The 25,220-nt window shown below is 42.8% G+C and overlaps 1 protein-coding gene across 3 annotated transcripts in view; it reads left to right on the top strand.

Annotated features, from left to right (window-relative positions):
* SIAE (sialic acid acetylesterase) overlaps nucleotides 1-25,220 on the top strand; it is a 36,137-nt gene that overhangs the window by 6,237 nt on the left and 4,680 nt on the right. For 2 of the 3 annotated variants that reach the window (XM_068556288.1, XM_068556289.1), the window contains exons 3-8: nucleotides 5,692-5,867; nucleotides 14,307-14,445; nucleotides 18,470-18,647; nucleotides 20,056-20,165; nucleotides 20,741-20,874; nucleotides 25,059-25,216. In XM_068556288.1, the coding sequence (XP_068412389.1) occupies nucleotides 5,692-5,867; nucleotides 14,307-14,445; nucleotides 18,470-18,647; nucleotides 20,056-20,165; nucleotides 20,741-20,874; nucleotides 25,059-25,216 (895 nt within the window). Of the gene's footprint in view, nucleotides 1-3,733; nucleotides 3,905-5,691; nucleotides 5,868-14,306; nucleotides 14,446-18,469; nucleotides 18,648-20,055; nucleotides 20,166-20,740; nucleotides 20,875-25,058; nucleotides 25,217-25,220 lie in introns of those variants that run through there. The other variant, XM_068556290.1, reaches the window with a different exon arrangement.

Below are 25,220 nucleotides of genomic sequence, written 5' to 3' on the forward strand. Positions count from 1 at the left end.
TGCTCACTTATTTTGAGTTCAATTCTATAAACATTAACCGAAGGCTTATTATGTATAAAACACTGAGCTGGCAACCCTAGAAAATACAAAGAAGAATGTGCCCACCCTCCAAGAACTCACTGTCTCATGCTGTCCTTCCACATTTAGCAATTTAGGTTCAAGTAATGCTTCAGTTGCTTCACTGCAAAGTGATGCTTCGTTTGGAGTTAAAATATCCAGCAGCAACTTAAGGGAGCCAAGTGATTCATGGACTCTTGAGGTAATTTTACAGGAAAAGAGATTGTTATTGGTGGGGTGGCGGGTAGATGTATTTGTTAGGCTCTCCACACTGGCTTGGGAGAGAAGAAAGGTATTGTGGTTTATACAGATCCACAAACCTACTTCCGTGGATGGCATGCTCTGTCCTGCCCATGAAGCAAAATGGATAAAATGTTATTTGGAATAAAAGAGATAGACATGTAAGAAATTTCACAGGGCAGCGAAGAAAATGTTTCTCAAAAGAGATACTATAGGGCATATTGAAGGGTTGACTTCTATTTAAATTTTGATGATGACTCTGGGATTTTCAGCCAGACTCTCTATCTCTGTTAATATTTAACTTATTACCTATAATCCCCTAGGTGCCCACAGCAAAGTGGAATTTAACAACGTAAAGGTTTTTGTCCAGCAGACTGACACTTAAGCATTGGGAAAATTAAAACCTGAGGGATGACTTGGAATGTCAGGTTCTGGGCCTGTTCAAGCCATGTTGTCAAGTGATGCATGATGATTCTCTCAGACACAAGGAGTAAAATTGGGGCAAATAGTCTATATCCTCTCACTTTGACACACATGGGGGATGCATATGTAGGTGATAAACTGAAGGTGTATCTGCCTGAATTTGTCATGATTGAGGTAAATAGAAAATACAAAAGGCCCAAACCTCTTAGAAAATTAAAAATCTCCTGGTTGCAATGTTAACGTGCGTGCTAATTTTCTATGCCACATAATAAGTTACCACAAACATAGGTGCTTAAAACAACACACTTTTACTATCTCACAATTTCTGTAGATCTGAAGCCTGACCATCATTTATCTGGGTTCTCTACTCAGAGTTTCAGAAGGCTGAAATCAAGGTGTTGGCTAGGCTACATTCTCATCCAGAGGCTCGACTAGGGAATGATTTGCTTCCAAGCACCCTGAGGTTGCTGGCAAATTCATTTCCTTGTGCCTGTAGAATTCATGGCAGCATTTCTGCTGCTTCAAATCTCTGACCTCTAGACCCTATTTAAAGGGCTCACCTTATTTAGGTCAGGCCCACCCAGGATAATCTCCCTTTGGATTAATTTAAAGCCAACTGATTAGGGATTTTAATTATATCTGCAAGACGCCTTCATCTTTTCCATGTAATGTAACTTAATCATGAGAATGGCATCTTATCCCGTTTGCCATTTTCTGTTGATTGGAAGCAAATCATATATTCTGCCTGCACTTGAGGGGAGGGACTGTACAAGGGTGTGACTTACTGGGGGTCACCTTAGGGTGTGCCTGCCATAGCAAGCTATAGTTTAAGTAACTGGCATCAACAGTTTTATTGATAGAAAAATAGTTAAGCTTTTTTTTTTTACATTCATATTTGGTGGTGGTGGAGATGAACTTTATACAGAATAATGCAGGTCAGACAGGGGCGGTTTGGGCAGTAAGGCCTTCTTTAGCTCCAGGTCACTTCCACAAACCAGTGGACCCGTTTGCACCTGGTGAAGTGCCAGGCTTCTGTGGGGGAAGAGGTGATTAGGGCTGCTTCCAGCTCTAGGTTTTCCCTCTTGGGAAGGGAAAGGTTGTTGGATAATTTTCCTTTTTCTCTTCTTGGTTTCTGAGATTTGGCACAATAACCTGAAAAACAATTAACATCTGATGTGAATAGCAAAGAGAAAAAATAGCAAGATGCACTTCATGACTAATCATGTCTCTAGACAAATTCTTTTAATTTTTTGGCTTTAGATTGTTTATTATTCCCATTTTGAGGTGGGGTTGGTCAGGGAGATGGAGAGAACATGGAGAGAGTTCTTTACTTATGCTCTTGGCTGGAAGAGGAAGAGAAGAGGGACAGGGAGAAATAGGCCACCAGATACGCTAACCATTGGGCCGGAAAACACAAAGCCCCAGTCAGTTTGCGTGGCTTTCTTGTCAGTATAACCCAGGAGGACTGGGGTTTACTCTCTGCCATTTACTTGATGGAGTGCCTGGCATCCGGTAAACTCTCTCAGTAGCTGTACAATGAAGGAAGGGCATGAATCTTCCTAGATAGAAGAAGAAAGAATGGGAGGAAGCAGAGATTTGAATGCAACAAAAATGAGCATTTACAGAAACCTGAGCCCGGATTGGTAAGAGATGTCGCAAGATAGCAAATAATTGGGGCCCAGAGGAAGGAACCAGAGCAGCTGTTGCTCGGAAAGCCCATCAAGCTCAGCAAAAGCCAGCTGGATGGTGAACTTCAACTCTTTGTGGTTTGTCACTCAATTTTTTTTAAAATATATATATATTTATTTATTTATTTATCTATGTATGTATGTATGTTTGGCTGCATTGGGTCTTTGTTGCTGCTCGCGGGCTTTCTCTAGTTGTGGCCAGCGGGGGCTCCTCTTCGCTGCGGTGCACAGGCTGCTCATTGCAGTGGCTTCTCTTGTTGTGGAGCACGGGCTTTAGGCGCGCGGGCTTCAGTAGTTGTGGCACGCGGGCTCAGTAGTTGTGGCTCGCGAGCTCTAGAGCGCAGGCTCAGTAGTTGTGGCGCACGGGCTTAGTTGCTCCGCGGCATGTGGGATCTTCCTAGACCAGGGCTCGAACCCGTGTCGCCTGCATGGGCAGGCGGATTCTTAACCACCGTGCCACCAGGGAAGTCCCATCACTCAATTTTATTGCTTGGACTCAACCTAATGGACTTGGTGGGTCAACACAGTTTCTGAAATCTATAACTGGACTTCACTGGCCTGTGGTCAGCTGCACTTTCATCAACCGGTCCTTAACGGACAGGCCAAGGCCTAATCAATTCTCCTTGTGAAACGTCCCACCCTTGCCTTGAGTCTAAGAAACAGTCTTCACAAGGGCCGCTCTCTTTTGTATATATCGATACTTACATGGCAGTAAATCCACATTGTTTTAAACAAATTATTTCTGAGTTACTTTGACCATTAATAACCCCTCTGTAGTGGAGCTGGTTTCCCCTGCCTTGCGTGGCAGTTAACTTTACTTAACACTCATTCTTGTGTCAGAGTTTTTCTCTTATGAAGTGGGAGAGGAAAAGAGCTAGAAACTAAAAGAACTCGAGGACTAGAACAGAAGGAAGTTCTGCAAGGTCTTTGTGGAAGTCGAGCAGTTTCCTGGGGGGGAGCAGTCCTGGGGAACAAGGCTCAGATCTCCATGCCTAGTTCTCTTCAGACGCTTTAGGCTCTAGAGGGAGCTCATCCTCCGGGTGTAAGATGGTGTTGACCTGTTTTGCCCCAACATCCCCCCCTTTCCGTCTTTGTCTTTTTATTGCTGGGCAGCAAAGCTTTTCAGAAGCTCTGGTGAAGGCACTTTTCCACACCAGCCATATTGCCTGGATAGAGACTAAATGTAAATACCTAATTAACAGCAGGGACTAGGAATAGCTTGTACAGTAGTAGAAGGCTCAAAAATAGTCCTGTCCTGGGTTTTCTAGGGATTGACCTCATCATCACAAATGAGTAATGTTGGTGGCAGGAGGACAGAGCTCCAGTAAGCAACGTCAGTGCAAGAAGTCTGGAAAGACCTTGGCAAGGCTGCGGTTGGGACAGATTGGAGAGTCTGCCTGCTCAGACGAGAGAGCCATACGGAGCACATCACACCTGTGCGACACAATCTGTACTAGCTGCCCACTGTTTCCAAAACAGTGATTTTTCTGCTTTAGGTGAATTCTGCATTTAATATGTTGATGTCTGTGACTATTGGTGATGTTAAAAGCAATAGCGAACGTTTGGTCCTGGGCTTAATTGACCTCGCAGGGGTGGGAGTAGCAGGCTCAGTCAGTTGCGCTTCTGAGAGGAGCCACCTGTGCCCTTTCACTGATGCCTGAGGGTTTTGGATGCTTCCCACAGGACTCTGAGTAATCCTTTATGGTTTGAGCCTTTACCAATCTCCTGCCGTGAGGCTGGACTTCTCTTCTTAGCTCTTACTAATTAAGAGGAACTTAGCACAGTGTCTGGCACGAGTAGGCACTTGGCTAGTTTTTTTATAATTAATTTTTTCCGGTTGGTGTAATAACCTTAGAATGCCTCGTTTCTAGCTCTTGCCATTCTTTCCCTTTGAATTTACATTGATCCGATGGACACAAATTATAAATCAGTCCATATTCTTCAGCATTATGCCAAGAATATTTATTTTTTAAATAAATTTCTTTTCTTAAAAATTTATTTATTTAATTTATTTATTTTTGGCTGCGTTGGGTCTTCGTTGCTGCGCGTGGGCTTTCTCTAGTTGTGGCGAGCGGGGGCTACTCTTCATTGCGGTGCGTGGACTTCTCATTGTGGTGGCTTCTCGTTGCGGAGCATGGGCTCTAGGCACGTGGGCTTCAGTAGTTGTGGCCCGCGGGCTCAGCAGTTGTGGCTCACAAGCTCTAGAGCACAGGCTCAGTGGTTGTGGCACACGGGCTTAGTTGCTCCGTGGCATGTGGGATCTTCCCGGACCAGGGCTCGAACCCGTGTTTCCTGCATTGGCAGGCAGATTCTTAACCACTGCGCCACCAGGGAAGTCCAAGAATATTTATTTTAAAACAATCATCTCTCTATTTTGTCTGTTTTCTCCCTCTCGTTTCTTCAACTTTGTTCCTGTTGTTTGGTTCTCCTAGGCATAATTTTGCCACTTGGAAGATATTTTTCTTAAGTCTCCGAGTATGATGTTGGCAGCGGTGGTGGTGTGCGTGGGTGAGAGGTGGGAAGGTGGTAGGGGGGTGGTTGCTAAGGAATATGCTATGAATTTCTGAAATAGGGTCTTGGATAGCTTTTCATCTCCCAAACTGCGTTCAAAAACCTTAAGTCTGGTAAATAACTCTGTGAAAATAATTAATTGGGCAAGTCTCAATATCTTCTTCAAAGAGAGATTAATTTATGTGCCTCCTACTACTTCTTTATGTGTCATCTGTTTAACTGTTAATAAGAGAGCCCAGAACCACTGGTGGTATTAATCCCTGAGAGCAACAGGGGGAGGAGTTGGGGGGTTGATGACAAGGATGATACCATCAAGTCAGTTTCAGAGGATAAGTGATTTTCTCTAACCTGTGCTCACAAGTTAGTTTGGGGCACTGGGTAAATCTGTTAGATTAGGATTATGTTAATATTGATAGTTGGATGGTATAGGAGGAATTTCTATTTTATGTTTTTGTATTAAACTCCCTTGAATTTTAATCTCTGTGTATTTTTGTCTATCCTCGTTTAGGATTATAACTGGGTGATTTATTTTTCTTGTAAATGCTTTGATTAAAAGTAAGGAGGGATTGGTACAGATTAAAGATAGCTACGCTGCTGCTTTTGTTATTTCTGTTGACCTGTCTGAAATTTGGCCAATCTTCATAGCTTTGAATCCAGTTCATCACAGAAGCTGGGAATCGCCACAAATGAGTCTGATGCATGACAGGATTGGGTTTTAATTTCACTTTAGTTGATTGATTGATTAATTCTTGGAGCCTTATTATTATTTCAGCACACTCTAATAGCTGGATGGTGGTACTGGATCCTGTGAAGCCTGGTGGACCTTATGAAGTGATGGCACAGCAGATTCTTGGGAGGAAGAACTTCACCCTGAGAATTCATGATGTCTTATTTGGAGATGTCTGGCTTTGCAGTGGGCAAAGTAACATGCAGATGACTGTTTCACAGGTAATTTGCAGAGTCTCAGTGTTAATAATGTTGATACGAGGAAGATAAACGAGGAAGAGGAAAGGGGCAAGGAGGAGAAGGAGGTAGAAGCCTTCTTTTTCTACCGTGTGCCAAGATCTGTTCTAAGTGCTTTCTTTGCATGTGTTAATTAATTCGATTAACAACTTTATGTGGTAAGTACTTATAAGATATTCCTATCTCACAGATGAGGAAACTGGCCCATCTGAGGTTAAGTTCCCTGCCTAAGGTCACAGTGTAATTGTGGAGCCAGGATATGAATGCGACCCCAGAGCCTGCTTTCTTAGTCACGGCTAGTGTGTCAGTGCGTGGGGCACTATTTTCTCACCTTCCTGGGCTAAAGGCAGAAGCTACAGAGTATTTGATGGTAATGGAGATTTCATATCAAATTGAAGGCAAAGTAGATTACTCTTCTTTTTGATTGGTCTTAGAAGATGAGCTTCTGGAGAGAGCCTAGGAAATCAAAACAATTAGATTTTGTTTGGATGCTGGGCAGCTAACATAGTCTGTCTTTTGTTTTCATGGAGATTTAAAAATTGAGAGTGAATGTTGGCTTTGCCTCTTACTAGTTGTATGGCTTGGAGCAAATCACTTGGTATTCATGAAACTTTGTAAAACATGCTTTTAAAAAATTGTGGTTAAAATGAATATAACATAATATGTATCGTTGGTAAGTGTACAATTCAGTGGCATTAAATATATTCACAGTGCTGTGTGTACCCATCACCACTATCTACCCTCAAAACTTTTTCATCATCCCCAATGTATACTCTGTACCCATTAAACAATAAATCCCCCCTTCCCCTTCCTCCTGCCTCCTGGTAACCTCTATTCTGCTTTCTCTCTATGAATTTGCCTCTTCTAGGTACCTCATATAAGTGGAACCATACAATACTTGTTCTTCTGTGTCTGACTTATCTTGCTAAGGATCATGCTTTCAAGGTTCATCCATGTAGCATATATCAAAATTTCATCCCTGTTTATGGTTGAATTGTATTCCATTGTATATGCCACATTTTGCTTATCCATTCATTTATTGATGAACACCTGGGTTGTTTCCACCTTTTGGCTGTTGTGAGTAATGCTGCTATGAACATTGATGTACAGATATCTGTTCCAGTTCCTGCTTTCAATTCTTTTGGATACATGCCTATGAGTGGAGTTGCTGGATTAGTTCTATATTTAACTTTTGAGGAACCACCAAACCATTTCCACAGGGGCTGTACCATTTTACATTCCTACCAGCAATATACAAAGGTTCTAATTTCACTGCATTCTAACACGTGTTACTTTCCATTTTCTTGATTATAGCCACACTAGTAGGTGTGCAGTGGTATCTTAATGTGGTTTTGATTTGCATTCTCTAATGACTAGTGATGTTGAGCATTATCTCATGTATTTATTGGCCATTTGTATGTCTTATTTGGAAAATTGTTTACTTAGGCCCTTTGCCCGTTTTTGAATTGGGTTGCTTGTTGTTAAATTGTAGGAATTATTTGTATCTTCTAGGTATTAATCGCTTGTCAGATACACGATCTGTAAATATTTTGTCTCATTCTTAGTTTGTCATTTCACTTTTTTGAGAGTGTCCTTTGATACATAAAAGTTTTTAATTTTTATGAAGTTCAATTTATCTATTTTTTCTTTTGTTGTCTATGCTTTTAGTATCATCTTCTTGAAATTGTTGCCAAGTCCAATGACATGAAGATTTTCCCAATGTTTCTTCTAAGAGTTTTTTAGTTTTATCTCTTAAGTTTAGGTCTTTGATCCGTTTTAATCACTTTTTTGTATATAGTGTAAGGTGAGGGTCTAACTTCATTCTTTTGCAAGTGGATAGCCAGTTCTCCCAGCATCAATTGTTGAAAACACTGTCCTTCCTCTATTGAATGGTCTTGGCACTTTTTTCAAAAATCCATTGGTCGTATATATGAGGGTTTATTTCTCAGCTTTCTAGTCTATTCCATTTGTCTATATGTCTCTTCTTATGGCAGTACCATACTGTTTTAATTACTGTAGCTTTGTAGTAAGTTTCAAAGTTGAGACATGTGACTGCTCCAACTTTATTCTTCTTTTTCAAGATTGTTTTGGCTATTCAAGATCCCTTGTAATTCCATATAAATGTGAGGATATGATTTTCCATTTCTGCAAAAAAGGTTGTTGGAATTTTGATAGGTATTGTGTTGAATTTGTAGATTGCTTTGGGTAGTACTGACATTTTAACAATGTTAAGTCTTCCTATCCATGAACATAGAATGTTTTTCTATTAATTTAGATCTTCCTTATTTTTTTTTTCAGTAATATTTTATAGTTTTTCAGTGTACAAGTCTTTTACCTGCTTGGGTAGATTTATTCTGAAGTATTTTTCTTTTACATACTATTATAAATAGAACTTCTTTCTTAATTTCCTTTTAGGATTGTTCATTGCTCATTTATAGAAACAAATGATTTTTGCATTTTGATGTTGTACCCTGAAACTTTGCTGAATTTGTTTATTAGCTCTAGTAGCTTTCTTATAGGTTCTTTGGGATTTTCTATGTATAGGAGCATATTATCTGAAGTTAGAAATAGTTTTACCTTTTTTGTTTTGCAATTTGGATGCTTTTATTTCTTTTATCTTGTCTAACAGCTCTGGCTAGAACTTCCAGTACAATGTTGAATAGCAGTGATGAAAACAGACATCCTTGTCTTGTTCTTGGTCTTAGGGAGGAAGCTTTCAGTCTTTCTATGATGTGACCTGTGGGTTTTTCGTAAACGCCTTTTATCATATTGAGAAAATTTCCCTCTATTCCTACTTGTCTTAGAGTTTTTATCATGAAAGTTTGTTGAATTTTATTAAATGTCTCAGGCTTAGTTTTAATGACTGTACTACAACTATATCTGGCCTAACTAACTGGGCCATTATGAAGATTAAACTATTTTGTTTGTCTCTAAAAGGCCCTTATAAATTGAAAAGTAATGTCTAAATATAAGATGTCATTATTTTAAAAAGCTTTTTATTGTAAAAACATCAAACACACACAAAAGTTAAGAGACTTATAAAGACCTATATATCCATCACCTAGATCGACAGTTGTAAGTATTTTGCCATATTTGATTTATCTGTTTGTTGTTGTTATTGTTGAACCATCCCAAGGTAAGCCGCACGCAGACACCTTGATACTTCAGTTAGGGGTCATGTGTCAAATTGATATATATATTCATATATCAAATTAATATATATATATTTTTTTACACAGAAATAAGAGCCATTGATGACTCTTTTTGCTCAACTTTTTCATAGCCTAGGATTTCTTTTGTTAGTGTCAGTTTTTTTCTCTGTTTCAGTCATGGCCTTTGAAGATTAATTTTTCTTAAATTTTGAGAACTAGCATTTTTCTCTCCCTTATTGTAGCTATAGAGAGACTTCACTGGGCTCTTGTTTACACTGATAGAATGTCGGGAGGAAGAGCACTACATGAGCTCCCAGGTAGGGGATGGGGCATATACAGTACCTGGAGAATCAAGTGGGACAGAACAAGGGAATGCCGACCTGCCAATACGTTGTCAGTGATGAAACTCATCTTGAAGTGTTCCTGTCCCCATTGCTATTAGAGGATAGGGCCCCTCTGACACACGATGAGTGAGGTCTCTTAAGTAACGCTGGATAAAAAGGACATTGAAAGAGTTATCAAGGGAGAAAGTTTCTTAATTGTTAATTGGTATCCTAGCAAGACAATGGTGGTAGAACAAAAGCCTTGGTGCTAAATGTCTTTAGCACTGAGATTTCTTTTTAAAAACAACTCCACCTTCTAATTGAGCACAAAAACAGTCTAGAATAAAGAGAGTGGATTTCTAGGTACGGTGTGATGGGGTTATTGCTTTTGGGCCTCAGAATTGTCATTGCTTTGTTTAGTGGAAGCTATCTGATTTCAAAATAAAAGTAAGCGAGACCATTGCTGTTTCATTTATATTAGGATAAGGGCTGGACAGTAGCAAGTTCATAGACATATTTAAAGATTATCAGCTTAAAATATTGCTGAAAGATGAGTAAATATTTTTCACTCAGTATCAGACATCCAGAGAAGTTAGTGTGAGTTAAATTCTTTGGCACATTTGAAATTGGAATTAGTTTTCTTTGCTTGTCTGTATTTTTTGATTTTTCTATAATGAGCATGAAATAACTATAATTTTTAAGAGCAAGTTAAAAAATCAAGAAACTGATATTCACCTAACTGATATCTTAAATATCTATCGAAGGCTCAGTTTACAATAAAGAGGCACATTATATAAATAAGAATCTTAGGAATAAATGATTTAATTTGCATTATTCATCAGAACTAATATGTTTATATACTTTGATGTGTACTTTCATTTGTTTCCTTTAATAGGTTAAGATCTTGAAAAGATTGTCTTCCCTAGCTTTTTCTCTAAAACTCAGTTCCTCCTCAAGTTGATTTTTATTTCCTTGCCTTTTTTCCATTATCTACTTCTCCATCTTTGAGAAATATTTAAATTTGAGATTTAAAAACCTCTACAGCTAGACCATGATCTCAATTAATCTTTTTTAGAAAATTTATAAAATTGAGTCCTTGCGCATACTTATGATTTCTTGTTTTCCTTCTATAGCTTCTACCCCTTATGGTTTCTTCCTTTTTTTTTTTTCCTTTTTTTAACCAATTAATAAATAATGCTCCTAAAAAGATTCTACTCTGGACATATCTACTTCCTTTCATTATTAGTTTTCTATTTAAAAATCTAAATTCTTGCATTTATGTCTTCCTAACCAATATTTTTCTTAGTCTTGCTTCCTGCCCTACTTAAGTATACAGAAACCTTTTGAATTTAAATGTTTATTAAACTGGACTTTAACTGGGCTTTAACTGGGCTCCCTTTTAACATAAGTGAATAGAAGCAAAATTGAAGTTTTCTCTCTTGATAGAAAGCATGGTTTTATATAGAAGTGGGATTGCTGTTAACTCATTAAGGAAAACAGTATTTTCCTTACTGCTTTAATTACAGTTCTCTGTTTGCACAGAAAGGCACGGACCAGATCTATTTGTATCTGTACAGTCAGGTTTTCAGCCGCAATCTGTGCCAGGGGATCTCATCCCATTTTCTGTCAAGCTTAATCAGATTTTGATTGTTAAGACAGAACACATTCTTTCTGCCTGGAATTTACTCTTAAGCATATTCTGTATTAAACTAGGGCTACAAGCTCTGAGATACAGGGAAATAGAAAAAAGATTCCATCTGAAAAAGACAAGTGTTAATTTTTTTTATTTGTTTGTTTTAAATCACGCACTTAGTCTGCAAGACTGAATTTTAGGGGCTAACAGTACCAAAAGGCAAGTTTTCTAGTCTCTTAACCCTCGGTAGAACTTTATTTTTTGATCAAAAGGATGCTTCACATGACTCCTCCTTGATTCCACTTGCTCCTTTCCCCCTGAAGACTCCCAACACACACGCGCGTGTACACACATAGTCTCTGTCTTTTTCCTTCTCTCCCTCCATGTGACTTTTCTGAGGAGATAAGATTTCCACTATAACCAACCACTCTTCACAGTCAAATGAGGGAAATGGCAGATTGTATGCCCATCTTGTTGTTAGGGTAAAGTGGAATTTTAAAATCAAGTGTTATTTATAACACTGAGTGAGATGTTTATAAATGGAGGAAAGTCTAAATGTTCATCTGTCACCTCCTAAGTCAGGGTATGTCTTAAGACTTGGATATTTCTAGTTAGCTCGGAAGAAGATGGCCAACATTAGATAGAAAGCCCATTTTTCAATATCTCAGCAATCCCCACATTCCTGCTTTACAAATAGGGGAATTAAAATCCAGAAGAGAAGGGCTGGTGCCACATTACAATACCAGATTCATAGGAGTTGTGATGACTGGCTTATTTGTAGTTATTCTCTGAACTAAATCTGCTATATTGTACTGTGGTAGAAGGTAAAGTAACATACAGGATCCAAATTCTTTTAAGTAAAGTTTCCCTGTGTCCGTCAGTGCATGCACTTGTGTGCACATACACACACACATTGACACACATGCCTTGCTCCCCTGTGCAGACCCCATGCCAAGATTCTCTGAGGAAATAGATTCTTGACGTTTCTTCATTAATTCAAGAATGTAGTATAAAGGTTACAAAATGAACACCAGTGAGCAGCTGCTTTGATGGTGAACTGCGGGTCCCCAGAGAGGTGGTAGGGCTCTCCCAGTCGCTGCAGCCTTAATGACTTCAAATACCTTGGTATTCATTTACATCCTCATTTCAATACTTGGTAGAAAAATAATTACACTGAGGTGTTTGATGAGATGAAATTTGATCTCAGCAGATGGAGTAAGGCTTCCCCTCTCATCAGCAGGGAAACCAAGTGTCATTTAAATGAAAATCTTCCTGAAATCTCTTTATTCCTAAGTTTGCTGCCAGTATCCCCAAGGAAATCCTTCCATCAAAAAGGCTTGGTGGTATTGGGACAGGATACCAATTTCAGAAGTAATTGTCATCAGATGCAGCAAGAATTTCCCCCCACCCCCATTTTTGCTAACACTTACTGTGGCTTTCGAGCTTTGGCTTGAAATAATACACAAATGTGAGTTTGAAAATGGAAGTTTTCCAGCCAATGCTTTGGATCCAGTTCTGTGTGCTGGTAACAACAGAGGAGGATGCCAAGCCCCGCCCCGCCCCGCTCCCGCCAATTCTGTTGGCCTTGCAGTACTCTACAGTGTTAGCAACGGGTCTAAAAGACAAGACGCATGTTCCCTGCACTGCCCCCTGAAACTAGCGTCTCATTGCGAGGAGGCACTGGAGTTCCCAGTCGGCGCAGAAGCTGGTGTGGGTGGAGAGAAGCAGTTTCATCCCCTGTTTCCATGGAAGCAACATACGATCCTTAGTGCTTGGTGCAGAACTGAATTTCAAGGGAGGCGACTTTTTACAGGTACTTGCTGCTGAAAAATAACTTCCCTGCCAAAATATACTGTGAGTGCATTAGTCTCTTCTTAGTCTTTAATGTTTATTTTACATGAAACTTGCCAGGGAAGATCCTGAACAAGCAGGTCTGGATTTCCTATGGAATTTTCCTGAGACCATGTGTGGAAAGACCAGTAACCCTGACAGCCTAGAGCTGCCATTACCCAGGGAGCATTTCAGGCTGCGGCTCCCACTGGGACCTAAAGAGCCATTTCTTTTGCATCTGGCCGTCTTATTGGCCACAGCAGGCTCAGCGGCAAGTCAAAAGGCGATTCAGGGGGCAGCGCATTTCAATGAAATGCTCTGTGGAGGCGCTCTGGCTGCTCCTACACTGCAGCGGCGAGGCCAGCTGCATTCTCTGTGGCGGGTGGGAGGGAAAGCCAGCCAGCTGCACACTCTGTGGCCAGCGGCCAATGGAAAGCGGCCCAGCCTCCTGTGCCTCTCGCTGTGGCAGTCCTGTCTCAGCTGGAGCTCTTGTTCCCGGAGGCCAGTGATAACTGGCCTTCTGGAGGCTCCTGTTAGGCCTTTGTTTTGGGAAGACCAGACTGTCCAGGGGGATGGAGAGAAGACCAGGAAAAACAAACACTAATTAGAAAGCAAAACAATATATTTATGATACGTTCTTTTTAAAATAAAGAGAAACATAACTACTGAAAAATCAGGATTGAAGGAGATAGCACTTACATGTAAGCCCAGAGAGGAATGATGCTTCACAGGACTAACAATGAAACCAGTCGGTGTAGCACACACATTCGTGTCCAGAAGAACCCTAAGCCAGTCCTGTCACGCTCTTGGCAACTGGTGAGGTTTCATAAAGTGCTTTGGGAAAAAGTGCTGTGTCTTTGGACGGACCCTTTTCTTTGTCTGGTTTCTTGGGACTGTTGTCAGCCATCACCCTGAACACCACCTTTCACACTGCCAGGCCTCCCGTGTTTTTCCTGGGTGATTTTCCAGGACTGAGATGAGGAGATAAGCATCTTGAGGCTGATTTCAGGATGTTTCAGGAGTTCAAAAATCGTTTCTCAGGTGTGTTTCTTTTGAATATACATCTCTCATGGCCTATGGATTACATAAACTTACCTCCCCACAGCCTTTTTGGCTCCATTTAAAAAAAAAGTTAATGCCATGGCTTTATGTTAACAAATACTTTTTCTTAATAGAAGTATTTTCGTTCAAGATATCGGCCTTCTTTAGCCTAAACCCATCCACAGCTCCTCTCATCTAACACAGACTTGTCTTTGAGATCTCAGATTTCATTGTGTTCCCACCTTCTTTGGGGACATGATTTATCATGGTCTCTGTGGATCAAGGCGATCCGGACCAGCCCACCACTGGTTCTGATTATTCATTTGGTTTTGGTATCCTAAAGGCTCAGAAGGAGCTCGGAGGGTTGGTGTGTACCAGGAGGCAGTAGCATCGTTGACCATCCGCTAGGTTGGTGTCGGAAATGACGTTCCTGCTTCTTTTCCAGATATTTAATGCCACAAGCGAGCTGTCGAACACAGCTGCCTATCAGTCTGTCCACATCCTCTCCGTGTCTCTCAACCAGGCTCAGCAGGAGCTGGAGGACCTTGCCGAGGTTGATTTGCGGTGGTCCAAGCCCACCTTGGGTAAGTGGTCGCTGGAACGCGTGCCATCTCTTCTGTGAGGGGCTGGTGCCCTGCTTGCAATCTGTGATCCTGAATTAGGTTCTGATCTATTTCATCCTTTTATTCATTTCTTGTCGACCCCTCCCCCATTCCTGATGGCACCTGTTTCATACATTTCTTCCCAAGACTCCACAGTGACTCTTGCCCCCTTGCTCTGAGGAGATGGCGCTTCCTCCAACTTCGTCAGTCCCATTGAGGCCACTCAGCTCAAGCTCCGCCAGCATCTCTTCAGCGCCTGACGCTCTCTTCTCCTCTTCTCTTTCTTCCTTTGTTTCTGTGTCTGAACACAGCTGACTGTTTCCTTCTAGGTCTGCCTCTGATGCGGGCTCTTACCTTCTCCAGGGCCTTCTCTTATCCCTCAGGCTCTGTCCTTTTACCCCACCGTCCAGTCTGCGCGAAATCTTTAGTTCAGGCTGCTCTGTGTCAGGCTCTGATCTAGGCCCCGAGGGTGCAGCTGTGATTGGGGCAGACACAGCCCCCCGCCCTCAGAGCTCTGCTTTTCTTTTATTCTAACAAAACCAAGCGAAGCAAAGCATAACACACACCCTTCTCCTGGTACCTCACCTCTCTCCTTTGCTCTGTTAAACCTTTTTAGAACATCTTCATTGCCTTCCAACGTGTTCACTCTAACCCTTTATAATCTGGCTTCTGCGTCCAGGTCAACAACTGGTTCCCCCAAGGTTACTGCTGTTCTTCTACCATGCACTCTGGACACCCCGTAGCATCGGCACTGCTGACTGTTGCTTTTAGAAGCTGCGCCTTCCTCTGAGCTTGCTTGGTACTTCCTTTCCTTCGTTCGCCCTCTCTGTCCTCTCCCTGCCTGTTTGTTTGCTTTCTTCAGTCCCTTCCTCCAGACATGGTCGCTTGTGCTCTTTCTGGTCCGTTTTCTCTTTCACCTGTACAAGCTTTACCTTGGTAACCTCAATTGCTCCTACATTTTCAAGTATTAATTCATTCAGCCAATGTTTGGATGCCCACTATGAGCTAGGCGCTATTCTAAGTGCTGGGGATATAGCAGAGAATAAAGCGGGCAGGCACGCCTGGTCTCCTGGATGGAGCTTACAGTCTAGTGAGGGAATACAGAAAACGAATAATAAAATTAGTAAATTATATACGAAGTATTGATACTATTCAGTATCACACTGTCAGAACTTTCCCTTTAAGAACTCAGGAACTGAATAGATTTGGGTAAACTTTTTAATGAATCCTTTGGTCCGTGAACTCTTAATGCATGTCATCCAAAACTCAGGAATCAATTAGATTTGGATAAGGTATTATACCTTGCTGTCGGCTCCATTTCACTCTCTGAACTCAGAGACTCAAATTTTTGAGCATCAAGGGATAGGTTAGATGGTGGTGCTTGCTGAGACAGAAATAAGTACATAAAATACATCAGGGAAGGGGGGCAGTACTTCTGGGGCTGGGATGGGGTGGTGGTTTCCAGCTTAGAGTGGCCACGGAGGTCCCAGCTGAGAAAGGCAGCATTTCCGTAATAACCTGACAGAGGTGAGGCCACGCAGGTGTGTGGGGAAGAGCCTCGCAGGGCAAGCCCCTCTCACATTTCCAGTCTCTGCAGCCTCTTCTACTGCCCTCATATCTCTGACTGCAGCTGGGAAGGGTCTCTGATTTTAAAGACTCCTGGAATTAGCTTGGCCCTATCTAGATAATTCAGGACAATCACCCCCTCTCTAGTCCTTACTCTTGAAAACACCTGCGATGTCCCTTTAGCCACGTAAGGTTCATTCACAGGTTCCAGGCGTTGGACTCCGGACACCTCTGGGGGTTGTGCTGCCCACCACACATTCTCATTCTCACGCATTTGCAAGCGGCTTCCGTTTCCTTTACCCCAAGATGTGCCTCTAACCCCCCCTCCAGTTTTATCTTATACCATTCTCCTTTTGTAATCTATGCTCTAGGCAAATACTTTAAAAACTGTCCAGTTTTACGTGCCTTTGTACATACTGTTTCTTCTGCCTAGAATGCCAGCTGTACTTCCTGGACTCCTGTCTTTCAGGGCCGCCCCACCTCCCTCCCCTTCCCGCTTAATTACCTCTTCCCTCTACCTGCCCATCAGTGAGTCACCTTTATTCCAGCTGCCCACAGCTACCCAGCACCAGCCAACGAACATTCACTGACTCTGCACTGGGTGCCAGACATGGAGAATATAGAAGTCCTAAGGGTTTAGTGGGGTGAGGGAAACACCAGGCACAGAGTATGCCCGGAGCACATGGAAGGAGGTCCGCCCTCACCTGGTATTTAATGATCTGCTTTTCATTTCATATTCTTTCTCTTGCCGTTAAAACCCCTTAACACTTGTTTATACCTCTTAAAGCACTAAACCATATTTTGCCATCTGTTTTACTCAGCTGAATATTTGTCTTATTCTGTAGAATATAAGACCTCTGAGGAGAGGTTCCATGTCTCTCCACGTCCCTTTAATTACTGTACCCCTATCATCTAGAAGCGCCTGGCACCTGGTGGGCGCTCAATCCATTTTAATTGATTTGAAACTGACTTCAATTCCTACTATTAACGCTATCCACGTTTTGAGAGCCGAACTGTATTGAGTTTTGATCTTTCACATGCCAAGCCAGTGATTTACACGTAGTGGTTCTTTAACAGCTGTTGGATTGGATCGATACCATCAGCTGTGTGTGTTCACGTTCCCCTCCTTTTTTTTTTTTAATTAATTAATTTATTTGTTTTGGTTTTTTTTTTGGCTGTGTTGGGTCGTCATTGCTGTGGGCAGGCTTTCTCTAGTTGCAGCGAGCAGGGGCTACTCTTCGTTGCGGTGCATGGGCTTCTCATTGCGGTGGCTTCTCTTGTTGTGGAGCACGGGCTCTAGGCACGCAGGCTTCAGTAGTTGTGGCACGTGGGCTCAGTAGTTGTGGCTTGCGGGCTCCTGAGCGCAGGCTCAGTAGTTGTGGTGCACGGGCTTAGTTGCTCCACGGCATGTGGGATCTTCCCGGGCCAGGGCTCGAACCCGTGTCCCTTGCATTGGCAGGCAGATTCTTAACCACTGCACCACCAGGGAAGCCCCTTACGTTCCCCTCTTCACCAGCTTTCTTCTAACATGGAAATTGCCTCTTCTGGTCTGTGTTGGTTACCGGGCTGTATGGACGAATGAGCTAGATGATGCTGAACATTTATTTATTTTTAAAAGATTTATTTATTTATTTATTTGTTGGGTCTTAGTTGTGGCATGCGGGCTTCTCTCTAGTTGTGGTGTGTGGGTTTTCTCTCTCTAGTTGTGGCGCGCGGGCTCCAGGGCACATGGGCTCCGTAGTTTGCGGCACACAGGCTCTCTAGTTGAGGCACACGAGCTCAGTAGTTGTGGCACGTGGGCTTAGTTGCCCCGCTGCATGTGGGATCTTAGTTCCCTGACCAGGGATCAAACCTCCGTCCCCTGCATTGTAAGGCGGATTCTTTACCACTGGACTACCAGGGAAGTCCCGATGCTGAACATTTAAACACTGGTTTTGGTTTCTGTTACATTCCCTTTTGGCCAAACTCCCCATCACTTGTTTGTTCTTGCTTTCATTACCATAGCTATAAAATTGGGTATAAAACTACCCAGAAAAAATATACCTTTCTTATCGACATTGCCCCATGCTTGCTTGTTCCCTTCCACAGAGCTAAGTGGGGATGGATGCTGGGAAAGAGGAGCACGTAGGTGAGGGTGGAATGGGGGCCAGCGGCCTTTCTGCCCCTCACCTATTGCAGGGAGTATTAATCTTCCTAGATTCTCAGGGCCCTGCACATGGTGGGGAAGCAGGGGGATGCCTGCTTGCCTGGCCAGAGAGCCTTTGGCTTTCTGCTAGCGAGACAGCTGCCTCTCAATCTTATCCTGCTCTTGGAAAGTCTCAGAAAGAAATGCAAGGCCTGACCCACACCCATTCTTCTCACCTAGACCCACCTAGGAGCTGCAGTCCGTATCCATCTACTTTTTCCGTGACTGTTTTTCTTTAACTGTTTCTCTGAACAGAAAACTTGGGCCATGGCAATTTCACGTACATGTCAGCAGTGTGCTGGCTCTTTGGGCGTTACCTGCATGACACTCTGCGGTATCCCGTGGGGCTGCTCTCCTCCTCGTGGGCCGGGACGCCCATTGAAGCCTGGTCATCTGGAAGGTCACTGAAAGCCTGTGGGGTCCCGAGGCAAGGGTAAGAAAGCATCCTCTGGTCTGGGAGAAAGCCAGCCAGGAAATTTTGTAAGAGAGAAGGATCATGGTCTCCTTTGGGGAGTCAAGAGTGTGTTGAATGTACAAATATGTATTAAATGTGTGAAACTTATTCAGGTATTATTTTCACTGTCATCAGCACCACAATCATCTGAGAATATGTCAGGAAGTAATTATGACCCTTTTCCTTAATAATAGTGATAGCTAATACTTAATAGAAGCTTTCTAAATACTGGATACTGTTGTAAGCACTTTATATATATTAACTCACTTAATACAACACTTTCTTGAAGTGGATATTATTAACATATGATGGAAAAAGGTACTAAGTCAGAGAGATTTAGTGACTTGCTTGTGGACACGACTAGTAAGTGATAAAGTCTGGTGTCAATGTCTGTGCTCTTAACCACTGTCCTGTGTTGCCTGTGAGAATAAACACAGTCTAACAGTTTGGAAGAACAAGTACACATGTAATCAGAGAAGTGTATTAGAAGACTGATGGTGAAAGCACGCTCAGGAAAAGCTGGATCAGGAAGAATATTTGGGGGTGGGGGAAGGGAGAGAAAAGGCTGGTTAATAACATCTTGACACTAATGTTAAAATAGAGATGAACAGTATGTGAACTGCTTTCACAGACCTTGTCTCATCAGTTCTGGGAAGAGCATGGACTTGAGCTCTTGGTATATCTTGGGTAAAGGCCTGCCTGTTGGGGAGTGAAGTTATCCAGTTTTGGAACAGAAAGACTTGCCTTCGGTAGAGTTGGAGGAATCTAAAGCCAGGCTTCCCAGATCTCTGGGGACATGGCAGGGACAATAGCAAGGGGAAGTGGCCATTCTCATATGCAGCTGCTGCAAGTGTAAATTCATACAAGTATTGCACAGAGACAATTTAGGGACATGTTCAAAGTCTTAAGAAAATGTGCCTTTTGACCTGGCAATCTCATTTCTGGGAATTTATCTTAAGGAAATAATTAAGACTGTATGCAATGATTTAGCTCTAAGGAAGATAATCATGGCATTGCTTATAAAAGCAAAGAGCTTAACACAATCTCAGTGTCCATGCATTGAGTACTAGTTAAATAAACTTATTGCCTGTGTGATAGACTCATTAAAACGCTCCTCCTCCCTGGTCTTAATCACTAGATGGAAACCGGGATGGCCCCGTCTGAACTCACAGAAAGCTGACTGATGACAGTTATTCTGGGAAGAACCTGGAGTGAAATTTGGAGACTGTCCTCATGTTTTCATGGAAACAGAGTGGTTGAATTGAACTCTGTGTTGCTTTCATCAGGAGTTTGACCCGAGTGAAGCTGGCTAGATGCCCAGCTCAGGGATTGTCATGTGATTAGTTATTGGCTCTTTCTTGACACTTGTGCGTCTTACTGATTTCAGGTCCATGCCATCTGATCTGGAAACTGGTCCCAGTGAATACTCTGTTCTCTGGAATGCCATGATCCATCCGCTCCGTAATATGACTCTGAAAGGGGTGATATGGTACCAGGGTGAGTGTTCAGTTTGCTGGTTTTCCATTGTATCAGTTAGCTGTTGCTGCATAAGAAACCACCCCAGAACTTAGTGACTTGCAACAGTAATAATGTTAGTGAGCTCACTATTCTGTGGGTTAGCAGGGTAGTTTTTCTGTCTGGGCTGCTTTGGCTAATTTCTGCTGGGATCTCTTATGTGCCTTTGGCCACCTGGCAGGTTGTCTGGTGGCTGGATGACCTAGCATGGCCTCTTCCTCATGTCTGTTGACTGGGGCCGTCTGTCTGCCGGGGCCTCCTGGTTCTCACGTGGCCTCTCATCCTTCAGCAAGCTAGATCAGACTTAATTTATCATTTACATGGCAGTGTCAGGGTTCCAGGTGTATCAGGAGAGAACAAACCACAGAGCTGAATTGTTTTTCAAGCCTCTGCTTGCATCGTGTTTGCTGATGCCCCATTGGCCAGAGCAACTACAAGGCCAGTCCAGGGAGACTGCAGGAAGGCCCGCTACCTAAGGGCATGCATAGAGGTTGGGGAGCAGTGTGGCTGCCTTTGCATCTACCCCAAACTCTTCTCACAGTTTGGACTGTTTTTAGGGGAGTCCAATGTAAACTTTAACAGGGACCTGTACAATTGTACGTTCCCTGCACTCGTTGAAGACTGGCGCCAAACCTTCCACGATGGCTCCCAGGGGCAGACAGAGCGCTTCTTCCCATTTGGATTTGTCCAGGTATGTGCTGAGAGGAAGAGGGTTCATGGGCTTTGGTGTCGGAGGTGCTGTTGAGATCTCTTCCCTGGAATCCGTCTTCCTTTTTTTGCTCTCCTAGCTTGCCAGCTGGTCACGAACTGAATGTAACTTAATTCATCTCAGTTTACTGATGGGACAATTACATCTTAAAAAAAGTTAATAAGTAACCAATATTTCGTCTTATTAAAAAGCATTACATGTTCATTAAAGAAATATTAAAGAGAAAGGCAAAAAAAAAGAAGCTAAAAACACTTATAATTCCACAATCCAGAAATAAGCAGACCTTTTCTGCTCATATATTTTTGAAATAGGATCCATACCATAATACTGTATCATATCTTGCTTTTTCTCTTAACGTCATATTGTGAACATTTTTCATGCCAATAAATATTAATCTTCAGCACAGTTTACAACGATTGGAGGGTGTTCAGAAATATGGTTGTATTGTAATTTAACTAGTCTTCCATAGATAGGCTCTTAGGTTGCTTTAAACGTTTTGCCTTTATAAGCAGTGGCATGTTTATTTTCCTTCTAGCTAAATCATTGCACACATGCTTAATTATTTCCATAAGATAAATTCCCAGAAATGAAATTACTAGGTTAAATTGCACACTTTTTTTTTTTTAAATACTAATTGTAAAGTCTGCAGTGGGTATATAGGTGTTCAACTTTTTTCCAGATTTTATGTTTTTGTTTTTTTTAAATTTTTTATTTATTAATTATTTTTATTTTTTAATTTTTTTTTTTTTTGGCTGTGTTGGGTCTTTGTTTCTGTGCGAGGGCTTTCTCCAGTTGCGGCAAGCAGGGGCCACTCTTCATCGCGGCACGCGGGCCTCTCACTATCGCGGCCTCTCTTGTTGCGGAGCACAGGCTCCAGACACACAGGCTCAGTAGTTGTGGCTCACGGGCCCAGTTGCTCCGTGGCATGTGGGATCTTCCCAGACCAGGGCTCGAACCCGTGTCCCCTGCATTGGCAGGCAGATTCTCAACCACTGGGCCACCAGGGAAGCCCCAAATTGCACACTTTTTAAGGCTTTGAACATGTCCTTAAATTTTCCTGTGGAAATGTATCAATTTGTATACAGTTATACTCTTAGCAACCGTGTGTGACAGTGCCCACCTCCCCACACCCTCCCGAACTTGCTGTTATCCCTCCCAGCCCTGAGAATGAACCGCGCTCTTTCACTCACTCCCAGCCCACTGTGCATGCTCTCGGCCTGGAACAATCTTTCTCTCCCACACTTTCCTACCTAACTTTTATCGTCCGTTAGCCTGGATATCAGTTAGGAAGCCTTCTGCGACTACCCAGAGTCTGTCCCCATATGGGTGACTGCTTAGTACCGTTCACTTCCCCTTTTTACTTGTATGTACGTTGTGCACATGACCACATTTTCCTGGATCACATTTATAACCCCAGTACCACCTAATTGGTCGGCACTCATTAAATATGGCCCGACACACAAATGAAAAAATATATCAAGAGAAACCATACTTTCAGTTAGCGGTGCCTCGTCAGAAAGATTCTGCTCTCAGCCTTGTCTAAAAGGAATAAACATATTTAACCAAGTTCATAATTGCCTTGCCTCACCTGTTCACGTGACCCCTCTGAGACCTAGACGTCTTAGCAGGGTAGTAGTTCTGACTTGTCTCGAACATAGGAATCAAACAAGTAAGATGTTACAAAAACGAGGCCCACCTCACAGCATAAACACAAAATAGGCTTTAATGTTTGAGTTGGACACACCTACTTGCAGGCGTCCGCCTCTGAGTGTCCCCCAGATGCTTTCCTCTCACCATCCTCCTATTCCTCTACCTCATCCCATTTCATGTACCTTTTTTTGGATAAAGATTTTTATAGACCTTCTTTCCACTTATAATTACTTTACAATCATTTTCTTTCTTCTTCCTAACATTTGTTTTGACTTTGAACGAGAATATTCTGCTCATTATTTTCAAAATAGCAACTCCTGTCACCAGTCTGTATTACTGTTGGTGGAAACTATTTTTTTTGTCTCTCAGCCTGTGTACATGGTGATTTGAATGTGACTTCAACCGATGCAAGCCAAAAATATGTTTAAATGCTTATTATATGCCGCAGACTGTGTGAGGTACTAGAAATATAGCATGAAGCAGAGAGACCTGGTCCTTGCATTTGTGCGTGTGGTGTAGCGGAAGTCCCTTAGCCTTGGGTGTCAACTTTATCATCATCAACAACAGTATGTTGGTTGGTTGGTTGTGGAAAACTGGGAATATAAATGTTTAACTTCAAAGGGAAATGGCAAATTCTGCAACATAATGGCTCAGAGCATGGTCTGGGGATTCGAATCCCAGCTCTGGCGCTTCTTTAGCTATGTGATTTCGAACAAGATATTGAACCTCTTTGTTATTTTAAGTATTAAATGAGTTAGTCCATGTAAAGCCTGGCACAAGCTAGAAAATGTCAGTGTTTATTATTATTAATGAGAGAAGTCAGAAAATCTGGAGGGACAGTTGGTGTGTAAAGGAAGATGAATTGACTTGATGGAAGGACCGAGTGTGAAACAGTGGTGGCAGTAACTAGAGCACAGTTAGAGGCAGGACACGAACTCCGTGGAGAGAGCAGGGCGAGACACCTGTGTCTGAGTAGAGAGGTGAGCGGAGCCAGGGAGAGAGAAAGAGGAGCCGGAGTTTAGGGACTGGAGTCCCTAGGAGCGTGCTTTTTAAAAAGGGTTTTGGAGGAACAGCAGAATGCACTGCAGACGGCAGATGCTATTGTAAAGTCCTCCAAGTGTGCCCACTTTTATATTCTTCGGCTATTATATGCCTTCTTTAGCAGTGATTAGTATTTCTACTAATCCCTGCAGGAGACTGAGCAAGTGCCCTGCTTTATCTCAGGAAAAACAGGACTTTCATGCGAGTGTGGAGTCTGCTGGTGCCCCCGTGAGGCCAGTGTGTAGTAATGCAGCCGATGAAATTGGAGAATTACTGCAGGAATTCTCAGCAAACTGCCATTTTGAGACAACTTCCTAGGCCTGAGTGGCTGTCGGTAGCGTTTCTCCCTCAGCGCTTCAGGTTAGTACTCACCCTAGACTTTGTTGCCACGATCCTCATCATGGCGCTGGTTGGTGAACATGGCTCCACTTTCACTCTTCTTCTGGCTGTTGTGTGGGAAGAAGTAGGGTCACTTACTGGATCTTTTTATTGCCGTTTTCTAGTTTTCATGACATTTCATTGTACAGCTTCAGCGTCTTTTATCATTTCATATGTTAAAGCCAATTTGCATAAGAGATTTTAATAAGAATCAAGTGGTGGGGAAATGTACTTCTCTTAGCGGGAGAAACCGCAGAGCCATATGGCAAGAGGGTGTGGCTCTTGGAAGGTGTGAAGAACTGGGGTCCCTGATGCAATCCGCCAGGCACTCAAGGGCAGGTTCCTCTCTGCTTCCCTACAGCGCTTTGCCCTGGGCTGTACACAGAGTTGTCGGTGACCGACCTACTGCTTTGTAACAAGCTACCTCAGAACTTCGGGGCTTACCACATCAGCCACTGTGTTTGCTCCTGATGCCATGGGTTGGCCAGGCAGGGAGGGCTCAGCTGGGATGGCTCATCTCTGCTCTGTAACTTCAGCCGGGCTTGCTCATGTGGCTGCAGTTTGAACTGAAGGATCTAGAATTCACATGATTGGCCCCTTAGCTGGGATGGCTGGGATATTAACACCTCTCTCCTCATGACCTTCCAGTTTCCAAGGTTGCTCTCTCCACATTTCTCCAGCAGGGCAGCTGGACCTTGGTTACATGACCATCTCAGGGTTCCAAGAAAATGAAATCTGAAGGCAAGGGCTCTTGAGGCAAAGCCTCAGAAGCTGCACACCATCACCTCTGCTGCATTGTTTGTCAGAGCAAATCACAGGCTTAGCCCAGGTTCAGCGAGAGGAGAAACAGACTCCACCCCTTGCTGAGAGGGGTGGCAGAGTTCCATTGCGGCGAGGGGGATGAGAGGTTCAGCCACAGGGGTGAGAGGCTCCGTAAGTACGTGTTGGATGAGCACGGGAGTGAAGCAGAAGCAGGGTCTTCTTGTGAAAGACTCTAGTGTAGGTTTCTTTTTAAAAATTTTTAATGTTTTTCCAGCTTTATTGCAGTGTAGGTTTCTGATGAAATAAAATGCTGATGCACAATGTCTACTTTCTAGTTATCTTCATATTTGTCTGGTGCAACCCCAAATGATGGACTTCCCCAGATCCGTTGGCATCAAACAGCAGACTTTGGCTATGTCCCCAACCTAAGGATGCCCAACACTTTCATGGCTGTAGCTATGGATCTCTGTGATAGGAATTCGCCTTTTGGCAGGTGG

This window comes from Eschrichtius robustus, chromosome 11 (genome assembly GCF_028021215.1).
Source record: "Eschrichtius robustus isolate mEscRob2 chromosome 11, mEscRob2.pri, whole genome shotgun sequence".
NCBI classification, from domain to species: domain Eukaryota; kingdom Metazoa; phylum Chordata; class Mammalia; order Artiodactyla; family Eschrichtiidae; genus Eschrichtius; species Eschrichtius robustus.